General features: G+C 50.8%; 1 protein-coding gene and 1 pseudogene across 2 annotated transcripts; one reads left to right on the plus strand and one right to left on the minus strand.

Annotated features, from left to right (window-relative positions):
* Positions 1 to 1136: 1136 nt before the first annotated feature.
* LOC138786439 (olfactory receptor 8D4-like) lies at positions 1137 to 1786 on the plus strand (annotated as a pseudogene).
* ZNHIT1 (zinc finger HIT-type containing 1) lies at positions 1391 to 9738 on the minus strand. 2 transcript variants are annotated; one of them, XM_069947125.1, is made up of 6 exons: positions 9610 to 9738; positions 7197 to 7364; positions 3852 to 3931; positions 2899 to 3068; positions 2769 to 2814; positions 1391 to 1941 (listed from the first exon to the last, which is right to left on the minus strand). In XM_069947125.1, exons 1-5 carry the CDS (start codon positions 9629 to 9631, stop codon positions 2793 to 2795), a joined length of 462 nt encoding a protein of 153 aa, XP_069803226.1. In that variant the 5' UTR covers positions 9632 to 9738; the 3' UTR covers positions 1391 to 1941; positions 2769 to 2792. The 2 variants fall into 2 exon arrangements, with proteins under 2 accessions (XP_069803226.1, XP_069803139.1); XM_069947038.1 differs by lacking the exon at positions 1391 to 1941 and having other exon boundaries at positions 2582 to 2814; positions 9610 to 9736.
* Positions 9739 to 17930: the final 8192 nt, after the last annotated feature.

Raw genomic sequence — 17930 nt, forward strand, 5'->3', positions numbered from 1 at the left:
GGGTAGACCGACAGACGCTACATTCTGGGGTAGACCGACAGACGCTACATTCTGGGGTAGACCGACAGACGCTACATTCTGGGGTAGACCGACAGACGCTACATTCTGGGGTAGACCGACAGACGCTACATTCTGGGGTAGACCGAGAGACGCTACATTCTGGGGAAGACCGAGAGACGCTACATTCTGGGGAAGACCGAGAGACACCACAGGGTAAAATAAGAAATAGAACATAAAAGAAATCTTCTGACCCCTTTGCCCAGCACCTCATACAACACAATAGTTATACCATCACCATAGCCCTAGTACAGCCTGTCCTACCCCAGATGGGGGGCATCACCCAAGGGGCTCACAGTCCTCTCTACAGCAGCTTTCCTGGGTGCCTCCAAATGTCTCTTATTGCTTAGGTCACAGGCCAGCAGTATGGAGCGGGTGGGATTTCCTCCCCCACTCTCACCCAGGTCTGCCTCCAGGTTTTCACACAGCAGTAGCACCTTTTTTCCTTACAGCACTTTAGTGGCCAAAAATAGACCAACTCAGCAGACGCACAGCCACCCCAGTAGACATCCCAGCAAAGACAATGGGACCCCAGTAGCTGAACCACCAGCCTAGTAGACATATTACCACCCTAGCAGACATACCACCACCTTAGCAGACGCACCGCCACCCTAGTAGATGCACCACCGCCCCAGGAGACACAATGCTACTTCAGCAGATGCTCCACCACTATAGGTACAGAAGGTTTTATTCGGTTAGGTTTGGTCTAAATTTGTAAACTAATACAAAAATTTTTTTCTTCTACTTAGTAAAGACCGTTCATACACATGCAGGAGCCCAGATGCTCATCTGTTCAATATGCTGATATAGTGCATCGGAGATGTGGACAGGCTCGTGCACAGTCCTCTCCACCAACGTCTTGAGCTCGGCTGCTTTCCTGGCTCTCTCTGTTACTCCCATAGATCAGCTTTTGGTCGATGCAGACTGGGGTGGTCCTCACACCCCAGCTCTCCAGACAGGTGAGGGCCCCAGGCATTTGTAGCTACCTTGTGGATACACCTTAATGTTTGAGATGGGAATCCCCCTTTTAAAAGAAGAACCCTACCCAATCATTGTCCTTTCCATCATTACAGAACACAATGGACATCAACAACCAGACACATGTAACATCGTTCCTGTTCTCTGGACCAACAGACAATGAGAAGATGGTCCCGTTCCTCTTCACACTCTTCTTGGCGGTCTACACAGTGACCGTAGTGGGCAGCATCGGCATGATCGCTATAGTGCATTGCTCAGGCACCCTCCACAGCCCCATGTACTACTTCGTCTTCTCTCTCCATGGTTGACCTCTGCTTCTCCTCGGTGGTGATGCCCAAGATGCTTTCCGACTTGCTTTCCGACTTGCTTTCCGTTGTTTAATGGTTGGGCTCTGCAGCTCTTCTTCTTTGCCAGCCTGGCGGTCACCGCGGCGCTCTTACTCTTCAGTATGTCGTATGACCGCTATGTCGCAGTCTGTCATCCTCTCCATTATGGCTTGATCATGAACTGGAGGCAATGTCTGGGTCTGGTTCTTCTCGCCACTTTCATCGGCTTCTTGCAGGCAGCGGCGCAAACCGGTTGCGTGTTCCATCTGCGATTCTGTGGACTGAGTCTCCTGGAGCACTTCTGCGACATGCTTCCATTGCTGAAGGTGTCCTGCTTGGGCACTCACCAGTGTGACATACTGGCTGTCTTCTTCACCTGGTTCTGTGGGGTTGGCTCCATGGTGACCATCTTGGTTCCTTGTTGAGGTTTCCGGAAAAACTCAAACCACAACAGTATAGATCCACACCACAAGGTCCTGCTGTACCATACGGCCACTAGATTTCTACCTGGACTGCAGGTCACAAAACTGCTTCACTTGGATCAGTGCTCATACATAAGGGGTCCATACAAGGGTGATTACTACACAGGAAAAGATACCCTCTTACTCACCTGCAATGTACTGCAACAACAAGCTTCCTTCTCCCCGCCCATTATGTACTGCAGCTCCATCCCCCTCCTCCCCTGCCCATTATGTACTGCAGCTCCATCCCCCTCCTCTTTGCCCATTATATACTGCAGCTCCATCCCCCTCCTCCCTGCCCATTATGTACTGCAGCTCCATCCCCCTCCTCCCTGCCCATTATGTACTGCAGCTCCATCCCTCTCCTCCCTGCCCATTATGTACTGCAGCTCCATCCCCCTCCTCTCTTCCCATTATGTACTGCAGCTCCATCCCCCTCCTCCCTGCCCATTATGTACTGCAGCTCCATCCCTCTCCTCCCTGCCCATTATGTACTGCAGCTCCATCCCCCTCCTCTCTTCCCATTATGTACTGCAGCTCCATCCCCCTCCTCCCTGCCCATTATGTACTGCAGCTCCATCCCCCTCACCCTGCCCATTATGTACTGCAGCTCCATCCCCCTCCTCCCTTCCCATTATATACTGCAGCTCCATCCCCTCCTCCATTCCCATTATAAACTGCAGCTCCATCCCCCTCCTCCCTGCCCATTATATACTGCAGCCAAATCCCCCCCCCCCCCCGCCCATTATATACTGTAGCTCCATCCCCCTCCTATATACACACCAACCGTCCAATAATGGAGGGATATATATACATCAGCTGTCCAGTAGTGGATAATATATATATAAACCAGCTGTCCAATAAAAGGAGGGATACATAACATATATACACAAGATAATGAAGATTTATTAATACATAGATACATCCTACAAGTCTCCTTATTTACATAATATACAGCGCCGGCCGTTCCTCACACCGTCCACTTCAGACACCTGGAAAACAACAGGCAGCAAAGGGTTAATGAAGGGCCCATAGGGAGAGGAAAGTAAGCGGAGTAAGGGGCGGAGCTTCCTCACCTGGTCTCCTGGTGCGTCCCCAGACACTTCACGCAGCAATACCGCGCCCCGCACGACACACAGCAATAATGAGAGGGGAAACCGCAGACCGAGCAGAAGTGACGCTGAGGGAAGCCGGAGGGGGACGCGCAGGCCGTCAGGTAGTTGGGACCCTCACTGGTGCTGAGGTTCTGAAACCAGAGACATGTGATCAGAAGAAACTGCCCCGCCCCTGCAGAATGAAAGGAGGAGCTATGAGCCTGCCCCCTGCAGGGTGATACAGATAGGAGGAGCTATGAGCCTGCCCCCTGCAGGGTGATACAGATAGGAGGAGTTATGAGCCCGCCCCCTTCAGGGTGATACCGATAGAAGGAGCTAGGAGCCCGCCCCCTGCAGGATGATACAGATAGGAGGAGCTATGAGCCCGCCCTCTGCAGGGTGATACAGATAGGAGGAGCTATGAGCCCGCCCCCTGCAGGGTGATACAGATATAAGGAGCTATGAGCCTGCCCCCTGCAGGGTGATACAGATAGGAGCTATGAGCCCGCCCCCTGCAGGGTGATACAGATAGGAGGAGCTATGAGCCCGCCCCCTGCAGGGTGATACAGATAGGAGGAGCTATGAGCACGCCCCCTGCAGGGTGATACTGATAGGAGGAGCTATTAGCCCGCCCCCTGCAGGGTGATACAGATAGGAGCTATGAGCCTGCCCCCAGCAGGGTGATACAGATAGAAGTCATGACCCCGCCCCCTGCAGTGATGCAGATAGGAGGAGCTATGAGCCTGCCCCCTGCAGGGAGATACGGATAGGAGGAGCTATGAGCCCGCCCCCTGCAGGGTGATACAGATAGGAGGAGCTATGAGCCCGCTCTTTGCAGGGTGATACAGATAGGAGGAGCTATGAGCCCGCCCCCTGCAGGGTGATACAGATAGGAGGAGCTATGAGCCCGCCCCCTGCAGGGTAATGACACCCACCTGTTCTTCTAGAAGAGCCTGGAAGTTCTTGCGGAATCTCAGCTTGAAGTGATCTCCTCGCGTTTTCTTCTTTTTCTTACCTTTAATCAAGTGGAAATTCAAAGAAAAAAAGCCGAGCTGTTATTCCTGTTTGTGAACAGTAGATGGCAGCAGCGCTCTCCTCTACACCAACCCATCCTCTATGTATAGGGAAATATAGAGAGGATGTCACTGCCCCCCCCCCCCATATACAGGACAGGAACTATTATTACTGACCCCCCCCCCCCAATACAGGACAGGAACTATTATTACTGACCCCCCCCCCCCAATACAGGACAGGAACTATTATTACTGACCCCCCCCCCCCAATACAGGACAGGAACTATTATTACTGACCCCCCCCCCCCCCCCCCCCCAATACAGGACAGGAACTATTATTACTGACCCCCCCCCCCCCAATACAGGACAGGAACTATTATTACTGACCCCCCCCCCCCCCCATATACAGGAGAGGAACTATTATTACTGATCCCCCCCCATACAGGACAGGAACTATTATTACTGACCCCCCCCCCCCCCATACAGGACAGGAACTATTATTACTGACCCCCCCCCCATACAGGACAGGAACTATTATTACTGACCCCCCCCCCCCCCATACAGGACAGGAACTATTATTACTGGCCCCCCCCCATACAGGACAGAAACTATTATTACTGACCCCCCCCCCCCCCCCATACAGGACAGGAACTATTATTACTGACCCCCCCCCCCCCCATACAGGACAGGAACTATTATTACTGACCCCCCCCCCCCCCCCATACAGGACAGGAACTATTATTACTGACCCCCCCCCCATACAGGACAGGAAACTATTATTACTGCCCCCCCCCAATACAGGACAGGAACTATTATTACTGACCCCCCCCCCCCCCCAATACAGGACAGGAACTATTATTACTGACCCCCCCCCATACAGGACAGGAACTATTATTACTGATCCCCCCGCCCCATACAGGACAGGAACTATTATTACTGACCCCCCCCCCCATACAGGACAGGAACTATTATTACTGATCCCCCCCCCATACCGGACAGGAACTATTATTACTGATCCCCCCGCCCCATACCGGACAGGAACTATTATTACTGACCCCCCCCCCCCCCCATACAGGACAGGAACTATTATTACTGATCCCCCCCCCCCCCATACAGGACAGGAACTATTATTACTGACCCCCCCCCCCCCCCCCCATACAGGACAGGAACTATTATTACTGACCCCCCCCCCCCATACAGGACAGGAACTATTATTACTGACCCCCCCCATACAGGACAGGAACTATTATTACTGACCCCCCCCCCATACAGGACAGGAACTATTATTACTGACCCCCCCCCCCCATACAGGACAGGAACTATTATTACTGACCCCCCCCCCCCATACAGGACAGGAACTATTATTACTGACCCCCCCCCCATACAGGACAGGAACTATTATTACTGACCCCCCCCCCCCCAATACAGGACAGGAACTATTATTACTGACCCCCCCCCCCATACAGGACAGGAACTATTATTACTGATCCCCCCCCCCCCATACAGGACAGGAACTATTATTACTGATCCCCCCCCCCCCATACAGGACAGGAACTATTATTACTGATCCCCCCCCCCCCATACAGGACAGGAACTATTATTACTGATCCCCCCCCCCCATACAGGACAGGAACTATTATTACTGACCCCCCCCCCCCATACAGGACAGGAACTATTATTACTGATCCCCCCCCCCATACAGGACAGGAACTATTATTACTGCCCCCCCCCCCAATACAGGACAGGAACTATTATTACTGACCCCCCCCCCCATACAGGACAGGAACTATTATTACTGACCCCCCCCCCCCCCCCAATACAGGACAGGAACTATTATTACTGACCCCCCCCCCCCCCAATACAGGACAGGAACTATTAATACTGACCCCCCCCCCCCCCCAATACAGGACAGGAACTATTATTACTGACCCCCCCCCATACAGGACAGGAACTATTATTACTGATCCCCCCCCCCCATACAGGACAGGAACTATTATTACTGACCCCCCCCCCATACAGGACAGGAACTATTATTACTGACCCCCCCCCCCATACAGGACAGGAACTATTATTACTGACCCCCCCCCCCCCCCCCCACCCATACAGGACAGGAACTATTATTACTGATCCCCCCCCCCCATACAGGACAGGAACTATTATTACTGATCCCCCCCCCCCCCCAATACAGGACAGGAACTATTATTACTGACCCCCCACCCCCCCCCAATACAGGACAGGAACTATTAATACTGACACCCCCCCCCCCCCAATACAGGACAGGAACTATTATTACTGACCCCCCCCCATACAGGACAGGAACTATTATTACTGATCCCCCCCCCCCATACAGGACAGGAACTATTATTACTGACCCCCCCCCCATACAGGACAGGAACTATTATTACTGACCCCCCCCCCCATACAGGACAGGAACTATTATTACTGACCCCCCCCCCCCCCCCCCCACCCATACAGGACAGGAACTATTATTACTGATCCCCCCACCCCCATACAGGACAGGAACTATTAATACTGACCCCCCACCCCCAATACAGGACAGGAACTATTATTACTGATCCCCCCCCCCCATACAGGACAGGAACTATTAATACTGACCCCCCACCCCCCACCCATACAGGACAGGAACTATTATTACTGATCCCCCCCCCCCATACAGGACAGGAACTATTAATACTGACCCCCCCCCCCACCCATACAGGACAGGAACTATTATTACTGACCCCCCCCCCCCAATACAGGACAGGAACTATTATTACTGACCCCCCCCCCCCATACAGGACAGGAACTATTATTACTGACCCCCCCCCCCCCATACAGGACAGGAACTATTATTACTGACCCCCCCCCAATACAGGACAGGAACTATTATTACTGACCCCCCACCCCCAATACAGGACAGGAACTATTATTACTGACCCCCCCCCCCCATACAGGACAGGAACTATTATTACTGACCCCCCCCCCCAATACAGGACAGGAACTATTATTACTGGCCCCCCACCCCCAATACAGGACAGGAACTATTATTACTGATCCCCCCCCCCCCATATAGGACAGGAACTATTATTACTGACCCCCCACCCATACAGGACAGGAACTATTATTACTGATCCCCCCCCCCAATACAGGACAGGAACTATTATTACTGACCCCCCCCCCCCCATACAGGACAGGAACTATTATTACTGACCCCCCCCCCCATACAGGACAGGAACTATTATTACTGGCCCCTCCCCCTTTGTTCACCTGTTTCGTTGTCGTCATCGAACTGCGGCAGCCTCTTGAGTTGGGGGAGGTTGGCGTGAGGGTCGTCCTGGAAGTTGTCCTTCTCTAGCGCCTCCAGCTGCCGGTTCAGACGCCGCTGCCGGGTGGCCGAGTCCAGGACCCTCCGCTGGGAGGGGTCATTAGAGCGAACTGAGGGGCGGAGATACAGGAGGATTAGATACATTACAGGAGAAATGATGAGATACACAGCAGACTGTATCACACATGGTAGATACACAGCTCAGCGGACTGTATCACACATGATAGTTAGATACACAGCTCAGGGGACTGTATCACACATTATACTGTAGATACACAGCTCAGCGGACTGTATCACACATGGTAGTTAGATACACAGCTCAGCAGACTGTATCACACATGGTAGATACACAGCTCAGCAGACTGTATCACACATGATAGTTAGATACACAGCTCAGCGGACTGTATCACACATGATAGTTAGATACACAGCTCAGGGGACTGTATCACACATGATAGTTAGATACACAGCTCAGTGGACTGTATCACACGGTAGATACACAGCTCAGCGGACTGTATCACACATGATAGTTAGATACACAGCTCAGCAGACTGTATCACACATGATAGTTAGATACACAGCTCAGCAGACTGTATCACACATGGTAGTTAGATACACAGCTCAGGGGACTGTATCACACATGATAGTTAGATACACAGCTCAGCAGACTGTATCACATACAACAAGCTTAGATACACAGCTTAGTAGATGGTATCACATACAATAGGCTTAGATACAAGCTCAGGACACTGTATCGCTTACAATAGGCTTAGATACAAGCTCAGGACACTGTATCCCATACAACAGGCTTAGATACAAGCTCAGGACACTGTATCGCATACAATAGGCTTAGATACAAGCTCAGGACACTGTATCCCATACAATAGGCTTAGATACAAGCTCAGGACACTGTATCCCATACAACAGGCTTAGATACAAGCTCAGGACACTGTATCGCTCACAATAGGCTTAGATACAAGCTCAGGACACTGTATCCCATACAATAGGCTTAGATACAAGCTCAGGACACTGTATCCCATACAACAGGCTTAGATACAAGCTCAGGACACTGTATCGCTTACAATAGGCTTAGATACAAGCTCAGGACACTGTATCCCATACAATAGGCTTAGATACAAGCTCAGGACACTGTATCCCATACAACAGGCTTAGATACAAGCTCAGGACACTGTATCGCATACAATAGGCTTAGATACAAGCTCAGGACACTGTATTCCATACAATAGGCTTAGATACAAGCTCAGGACACTGTATCACATACAATAGGCTTAGATACTAGCTTAGGACACTGTATCCCATACAATAGGCTTAGATACAAGCTCAGGACACTGTATCGCATACAATAGGCTTAGATACAAGCTCAGGACACTGTATCGCATACAATAGGCTTAGATACAAGCTCAGGACACTGTATCGCATACAATAGGCTTAGATACAAGCTCAGGACACTGTATCGCTTACAATAGGCTTAGATACAAGCTCAGGACACTGTATCCCATACAATAGGCTTAGATACAAGCTCAGGACACTGTATCGCTTACAATAGGCTTAGATACAAGCTCAGGACACTGTATCCCATACAATAGGCTTAGATACAAGCTCAGGACACTGTATCCCATACAATAGGCTTAGATACAAGCTCAGGACACTGTATCGCATACAATAGGCTTAGATACAAGCTCAGGACACTGTATCCCATACAATAGGCTTAGATACAAGCTCAGGACACTGTATCCCATACAATAGGCTTAGATACAAGCTCAGGACACTGTATCCCATACAATAGGCTTAGATACAAGCTCAGGACACTGTATCGCTTACAATAGGCTTAGATACAAGCTCAGGACACTGTATCCCATACAATAGGCTTAGATACAAGCTCAGGACACTGTATTGCTTACAATAGGCTTAGATACAAGCTCAGGACACTGTATCGCTTACAATAGGCTTAGATACAAGCTAAGGACACTGTATCCCATACAATAGGCTTAGATACAAGCTCAGGACACTGTATCCCATACAATAGGCTTAGATACAAGCTCAGGGCACTGTATCCCATACAATAGGCTTAGATACAAGCTCAGGACACTGTATCCCATACAATAGGCTTAGATACAAGCTCAGGGCACTGTATCCCATACAATAGGCTTAGATACAAGCTCAGGACACTGTATCACACATCTGTATTGCTTTGTGGGATTCCTGTAAGTGTATCACACATCAGGAGCTCAGATACCTCAGCCGTCACGTGACACAGGGCGCTGACCCCTGACCCCGGGTAATATTCCCCTCATACCGGCGCTGTGTGTCGCCCCCTGCCGGTACCGGCCTCACCTGACGGTTTTTTCTCCAGCATGCCGTTTTCTCACTGCCGGTTCCCGGTCCCAAAATCTGCGCGTGCGCAAAGAGATTCACATTTCACAAATGAGACTGCGCATGCTCCGAACAGAAAAGTCCCGAAATGAGCATTCTGCGCACGCGTGACAAGAATCCCTATAGACCCGATCTGCGCACGCGTGACAGGCTTTCGCGCTAGAAACGATCGGCGCGTCCTCTACTGGCGAACGATACGCAGCTCAGCCACTGGAGGGCAGCAAAGACCAAGGATTGTCTGCGGCCGAGATGGATGAAAGCAGCGCCACCTTGTGTTCACATCCGTCACCTGCAGAAAACTCTGATCATCCGTTTACTTCCAGTTGCCCATAGCAACCAATTACAGCTCATCTTTTCTTTCTCAGAATTAGTCAAATAGCAACTGTGATAGGTTGCTATGGAAGCTGATTGGTTGCTATGGGCAACAGAAAGAATCTTGCTATAAGATGGAGCACATCAGTTCCCATAGTGCGTTCTCAGACACAAGACAAAATCTGATCCATCCAAATCAATGGGACACAACCTGACACCGGCAAAGAGCGCAGGAGAGGTGTCCGATGTCTGGTACCCGAGTCTGGGGCGACCAGAGACAGCGGGGTACAGCGCCCCCTCTATGTGATGACACAGGGCGGGGCGACCAGAGACAGCGGGGTACAGCGCCCCCTCTATGTGATGACACAGGGCGGGGCGACCACACAGAGCACTCCTCTCCTCCACACAATCCCATAGGAGGGACCCCACCAGGACACAGGTAACAGGTGCTCGCTGCTCTGAGGGTCCGCCGCCTCCCCCTCAGCTCCAGGGTTATCCTGTCCCCGTGTCTGATTCCCCCTGAAGGGAGGGATAGATCGATGTCTGGTGACTACCTAGCAATGTCCAGCTAAAGCAATAAACCTATTCACACTAGGATGTTGTTTCATCCACCTCCAGTGTCTGACTGAGGTACCTGGGGCCCACCAGAAGATTCATCCTTGGGGCCCACCAGAAGATTCATCCTTGGGGCCCACCAGAAGATTCATCCTTGGGGCCCACCAGAAGATTCATCCTTGGGGCCCACCAGAAGACTCATCCTTGGGGCCCACCAGAAGATTCATCCTTGGGGCCCACCAGAAGATTCATCCTTGGGGCCCACCAGAAGATTCATCCTTGGGGCCCACCAGAAGATTCATCCTTGGGGCCCACCAGAAGATTCATCCTTGGGGCCCACCAGAAGACTCATCCTTGGGGCCCACCAGAAGATTCATCCTTGGGGCCCACCAGAAGACTCATCCTTGGGGCCCACCAGAAGACTCATCCTTGGGGCCCACCAGAAGATTCATCCTTGGGGCCCACCAGAAGATTCATCCTTGGGGCCCACCAGAAGACTCATCCTTGGGGCCCACCAGAAGACTCATCCTTGGGGCCCACCAGAAGACTCATCCTTGGGGCCCACCAGAAGACTCATCCTTGGGGCCCACCAGAAGACTCATCCTTGGGGCCCACCAGAAGACTCATCCTTGGGGCCCACCAGAAGATTCATCCTTGGGGCCCACCAGAAGATTCATCCTTGGGGCCCACCAGAAGACTCATCCTTGGGGCCCACCAGAAGATTCATCCTTGGGGCCCACCAGAAGATTCATCCTTGGGGCCCACCAGAAGATTCATCCTTGGGGCCCACCAGAAGATTCATCCTTGGGGCCCACCAGAAGATTCATCCTTGGGGCCCACCCAGTAGCGAAAATAGGCGGGGGCAAAGGGGGCAGTCGCCCCCGGGCCCACTCAGGCAGGGGCCCACTGAGGTCTCAGACAGTTAACGCTGTCTGCAAAAGCTATTGCTTTTGCAGACAGCCTTAACACATGTCTGTAGTGGCCCCCAAGAGGGCAACTGCACCTGGGAATAGCGGGCCCCTGCTCCTGAGGGGCCCGCTCAGCTGTCGGATGCCGAGCCCGGCCAGGGCTGGATCTTCTTCCTGCTTCTTCCTCCTACACGCTGCTGCTGGCCCCTCCCCATCCTCTCCCTCACTGGCTGCAAAACGTATGAGGAGGGAGGACGGCAGCTGGAGGGAACCTCACCGTCTATGGCTGCCAGGGGGGACTGTGAAGACGTCCAGCAGCAGCTCTGGAAGTTGTCAGGTACAGAATGAGGACTGTGTGAGGGGAGTGAGGACTGTGAGAGGAGTGATGACTGTGTGAGGACTGAGAGGACTGTGAGAGGGGAGTGATGACTGTGTGAGGGGAGTGAGGTCTGTGAGAGGGGAGTGAGGACTGTGAGGGGAGTGAGGACTGTGAGAGGAGTGAGGACTGTGAGAGGAGTGAGGACTGTGAGAGGAGTGAGGACTGTGTGAGGACTGAGAGGAGTGAGGACTGTGAGAGGGGAGTGGGGACTGTGAGAGGGGAGTGAGGACTGTAAGAGGAGTGAGGACTGTGAGAGGAGTGAGGACTGTGTGAGAGAGGAGTGAGGACTGTGTGAGAGAGGAGTGAGGAGTGAGGACTGTGTGAGAGAGGAGTGAGGAGTGAGGACTGTGTGAGAGAGGAGTGAGGACTGTGTGAGAGAGGAGTGAGGACTGTGTGAGTGAGGAGTGAGGACTGTGTGAGAGAGGAGTGAGGACAGTGAGGGGAGTGACAACACACACACACACACACACACACACACACACACACAACCACCCACACCACTGACCAGACACAGCAGCCAGATATATATATCCATATATATATAGAGGAATGGTCTGTATAGAGTAGTGGTCATCTATGAAGAGGTGGTCTATATAGATATAATAGATAGATAGATAGATAGATAGATAGATAGATAGATAGATAGGAGATACATAGATAGATAGATAGATAGATAGATAGATAGATAGATAGATAGGAGATAGATAGATAGATAGATAGATAGATAGATAGATAGGTAGATAGATAGATAGATAGATAGATAGGAGATAGATAGGAGGGAGATAGATAGATAGATAGATAGATAGATAGATAGATAGGAGATAGATAGGAGGGAGATAGATAGATAGATAGATAGATAGATAGATAGATAGATAGATAGATAGATAGGAGATAGATAGATAGATAGATAGGTAGATAGATAGATAGATAGATAGATAGATAGATAGATAGATAGATAGGAGATAGATAGATAGATAGGAGATAGATAGATAGATAGGAGATACATAGATAGATAGATAGATAGATAGATAGATAGATAGATAGATAGATAGATAGATAGATAGGAGGGAGATAGGAGATAGATAGATAGATAGATAGATAGATAGATAGATAGGAGATAGATAGATAGATAGATAGATAGATAGATAGATAGGAGATAGATAGATAGATAGATAGATAGATAGATAGATAGATAGATAGATAGGAGATAGATAGATAGGAGATAGATAGGAGATAGATAGATAGGAGATAGATAGATAGATAGATAGATAGATAGATAGATAGGAGATAGATAGATAGATAGATAGATAGATAGATAGATAGATAGATAGATAGATAGGAGATAGATAGATAGATAGATAGATAGGAGATAGATAGATAGATAGATAGATAGATAGATAGGAGATAGATAGGAGATAGATAGATAGATAATAGTAAGAAATTGCAGCACTTCCAAAATAGTGAAAACAACTGGTGGTTTATTTGGTGTAGCAAATAACAAAAATCAGCAACGTTTCTGTCTCATCACGAGACCTTTCTCAAGCATGCTTGAGAAAGGTCTCGTGATGAGACAGAAACGTTGCTGATTTTTGTTATTTGCTACACCAAATAAACCACCAGTTGTTTTCACTATTTTGGAAGTGCTGCAATTTCTTACTATTATTTGAAGAGGAGACGTGGATCCAGTCTCCGTTGCTGGCACTCCGAGCACTTATTCCTGAGAGTGCACTCCGTTCTGTCGTTTAGATAGATAGATAGGGAGATAGGAGATAGATGATAGATAGATAGATAGATAGATAGGAGATAGATAGATAGATAGATAGATAGATAGGAGATAGATAGATAGATAGATAGATAGATAGATAGATAGATAGATAGATAGATAGATAGATAGATAGATAGGAGATGGATATCTAGCAGCTCATCACATATCTTGGATTGTACATACCAGCTCACCCCTTTTAATGTCTAAAAGCCTATTACCTATACCACTATTATTTTTAGGCAAAGATAATCTGGTTAAAAGGGTTCTCCAGAATTAAAAAAAAAACATAATTGTTTTGTTCCAAAAACAGCGCCACCCCTGCTCTTAGGTTGTGTGTGGTATCACAACTTGGCTCTATTCACTTTAGTCGAATACCACACACAAACTGAGGACAAGAGTGGTGCTGTCTGTGGAAGAAGGCAGCTATATTTTTCTAATCTTAAACCCTTTTACTTTTTTTGTGGTTCTATATTCCAGATGTAGAAACCTCTTACACGGCTCTGTATCCTTATTCACTATAAGAAATGTAAAAGAATATTCCCTATATTATTATTATTATTATATTATTATTATTATTCAGAAATCCTTGTCACCTGCTGAGGTTCCCTATGGGTAACAATGGTTGGGGGCCCACTCAGACTCACTCGCCCCCCCTAGGCTGAACCCCTAGCTACGCCCCTGGGCCCACCAGAAGATTCATCCTTGGGGCCCACCAATATACAACCAGTGAGACACGACATGCTGCTCTCCTGGATTCATCTGTATCTGTGACAAATTCCTTGGGTATAACATTGTCAGTGGAACTCTCAGAACCCCCTCCATTTATACAGCTCTCAGGGTATGCTGGGAGTTGTAGTCTCTGAGAGGACAACCCTATAATAAATCACTGTGTGCAGAGTCTCCTGGTGGCTGCAATCTGTTGGTGACATCAGCCCTGAAGGTCCAGCAATACATCTGTCTACACTGTACTACAACTCCCAGCATATCCTGAGGGATGCAGACTGTCAACTTGGGCCTTGACCCAGCAATGTGTGTGTATATATATATATATATATATATGTGTGTTGCTTGAAAAAGGTTTCATCGAGAAACTGAAACGTTGTATTGCACATTATGGGTGAATAAAACCACTGTTTTTTCACTATTCTTGGAGTGCCGCCTTCCTATCTACTGTCTGGATTCTTAGGGAGTTTGGGTCTAACTCCTGAGGGCTGTGCACCCACCGGAGCTATCTGCCACACAGTGCCGTCTACACCTGGTTCATTTTTTCTATATATATATATATATATATATATATATATATATATATATATATTTATACACCAAGACCAACATTACTGACCAAATCCTGTATACTGACCAATAATGCCAATAATACCAGTATACAAGGGGGAAAAATTACCGCAACACCACAACCATCACCACCATATTGTTACTGACCAAATCCAGAATACTAAGACCAATAAAGCACAGTACCAGATCAAAAGTAACAAATGTAACCACCACATACTGACTAATACCCCCGCATACTGACTAACACCACCGCTGCTACTGACTAATACCACCACATACTGACTAATACCCCCGCATACTGACTAACACCACCGCTGCTACTGACTAATACCACCACATACTGACTAACACCACCACATACTGACTAATACCCCCGCATACTGACTAACACCACCACATACTAACTAATACCCCCGCATACTGACTAACATCACAGCTGCTACTGATACCACCACATACTGACTAACACCACCACTGCTGCTGGAGCGTCCCCTCACACTGCACGTCTGAAATCCCGAGGGGTCAGGGACATCCGCCTGCTCCACCCCTCCCGCTCAGGTGGTCACTCAGTGCTCCCCTCACAATGTCTGACGGTCCCGGGAGCTCGCCCACAATAACACTGATCCCCGTACGTCCTTTGCACCACCGCTGTCCTCCAAGGCTACTGTGTTTCACCTATGACCAAAAGACGGTGACCGGAGGTGGGGGGGGGAACTGGCGGGTGCGAGGGACCCAATTGCACCGGTGGGTCCCGGCGGGGGGGAAATGGTTAAATGACTGCCGGGCCACAGTCATTGCCAGTGGGGGGGGCTCCATATGCAGCAGACCCCCGCTGCATAGGGAAGGAGCGGCTCGGGACGGGATAAATGACAGCAGCATGTACACAGTAAAATAGCCGGCACAGGCGATCGCGTGTGTGCTATTTGAATTTGGTGCCGCCTGGAGCGAAGGGTGCGTGGGCAGCCGAGGTGACATTAAGGGGCAGGGGGCGCCACTGAGAACATGGCCGAGGCTCAGCTAGCCGACGGCCGTGTTCTCTACATTATACTTTATTAGGCTGCACTATTATGCAGCTTAACCAATAGTATCGATACAAGGAAATCCTGGTACCGAACCATATTTTTGGACAGAATATGGATAGTAATATCAATATTTCGGTGCATATATGTAATGTGTGTAGCCTACATATGTCTGTATGACCTCCCTACAAGGCCCGGGCATGCTCCTGATGAGGTGTCTGTATGACCTCCCTACAAGGCCCGGGCATTCTCCTGATGAGGTGTCTGTATGACCTCCCTACAAGGCCCGGCCATGCTCCTGATGAGGCGTCTGTATGACCTCCCTACAAGGCCCGGCCATGCTCCTGATGAGGTGTCTGTATGACCTCCCTACAAGGCCCGGGCATGCTCCTGATGAGGTGTATGACCTCCCTACAAGGCCCGGGCATGCTCCTGATGAGGTGTCTGTATGACCTCCCTACAAGGCCCGGCCATGCTCCTGATGAGGTGGCTGTATGACCTCCCTACAAGGCCCGGGCATGCTCCTGATGAGGTGTCTGTATGACCTCCCTACAAGACCCGGGCATGCTCCTGATGAGGTGTCTGTATGACCTTCCTACAAGGCCCGGGCATGCTCCTGATGAGGTGTCTGTATGACCTTCCTACAAGGCCCGGGCATGCTCCTGATGAGGTGTATGACCTCCCTACAAGGCCCGGCATGCTCCTGATGAGGTGTATGACCTCCCTACAAGGCCCGGGCATGCTCCTGATGAGGTGTCTGTATGACCTCCCTACAAGGCCCGGGCATGCTCCTGATGAGGTGTCTGTATGACCTCCCTACAAGGCCCAGGCATGCTCCTGATGAGGTGTCTGTATGACCTCCCTACAAGGCCCGGGCATGCTCCTGATGAGGTGTATGACCTCCCTACAAGGCCCGAGCATGCTCCTGATGAGGTGTCTGTATGACCTTCCTACAAGGCCCGGCATGCTCCTGATGAGGTGGCTGTATGACCTCCCTACAAGGCCCGGGCATGCTCCTGATGAGGTGTCTGTATGACCTCCTTACAAGGCCCGGGCATGCTCCTGATGAGGTGTGTATATGACCTCCCTACAAGGCCCGGCCATGCTCCTGATGAGGTGTCTGTATGACCGCTCTACAAGGCCCGGGGGGGGGGGCTGTAGGGTCAGAGGTGGGGGAGGAGGGCTGTAGGGTCAGAGGTGGGGGAGGAGGAGGAGGGCTGTAGGGTCAGAGGTGGTAGGGAGGGCTGTAGGGTCAGAGGTGGAGGAGGAGGAGGAGGGCTGTAGGGTCAGAGGTGGGGGAGGAGGAGAAGGGCTGTAGGGTCAGAGGTGGTAGGGAGGGCTGTAGGGTCAGAGGTGGGGGAGGAGGAGGAGGGCTGTAGGGTCAGAGGTGGGGGAGGAGGAGAAGGGCTGTAGGGTCAGAGGTGGGGGAGGAGGAGGAGGGCTGTAGGGTCAGAGGTGGGGGAGGAGGAGGAGGGCTGTAGGGTCAGAGGTGGTAGGGAAGGCTGTAAGGTCAGTTGTGGGGGGAGGGCTGTAGGGTCAGAGGTGGTAGGGGGGGCTGTAGGGTCAGTGGTGGGGGGGAAGGAGGAGGGCTGTAGGGTCGGTGGGGGGGGGGGAGGAGTGCTGTAGGGTCAGAGGTGGGGGGGGACGGCTGTAGGGTCGGTGGTGGTAGGGGGGGCTGTAGGGTCAGTGGTGGGGGAGGAGGAGGAGGGCTGTAGGGTCAGAGGTGGAAGGGGGGGCTGTAGGGTCAGTGGTGGGGGGAGGGCTGTAGGGTCAGAGGTGGGGGAGGAGGAGGAGGGCTGTAGGGTCAGAGGTGGTAGGGGGGCTGTAGGGTCAGTGGTGGGGGAGAAGGGCTGTAGGGTCAGAGGTGGTAGGGGGGGCTGTAGGGTCAGAGGTGGTAGGGGGGGGTGTAGGGTCGAAGGTGGGGGAGGAGGGCTGTAAGGTCAGAGGTGGTAGGGGGGGCTGTAGGGTCGGAGGTGTTAGGGGGGGCTGTAGGGTCAGTGGTAGGGGGGGCTGTAGGGTCAGTGGTGGGGGAGGCTGTAGGGTCAGAGGTG

Source organism: Dendropsophus ebraccatus, chromosome 1, assembly GCF_027789765.1.
Source record: "Dendropsophus ebraccatus isolate aDenEbr1 chromosome 1, aDenEbr1.pat, whole genome shotgun sequence".
Taxonomy (NCBI): Eukaryota; Metazoa; Chordata; class Amphibia; order Anura; family Hylidae; genus Dendropsophus; species Dendropsophus ebraccatus.

Excerpts from the sequence above, each read along its gene's own strand:
- ZNHIT1 (XM_069947125.1), bottom strand. The coding sequence starts at position 9,631 with ATGCTGGAGAAAAAACCGTCAG. Across the intron at positions 3,069-3,851 it reads AGGCTCTTCTAGAAGAACAG|AACCTCAGCACCAGTGAGGG; the intron begins GTGGGTGTCATT and ends CTCTGGTTTCAG. Across the intron at positions 2,815-2,898 it reads GGGACGCACCAGGAGACCAG|GTGTCTGAAGTGGACGGTGT; the intron begins GTGAGGAAGCTC and ends GTTGTTTTCCAG.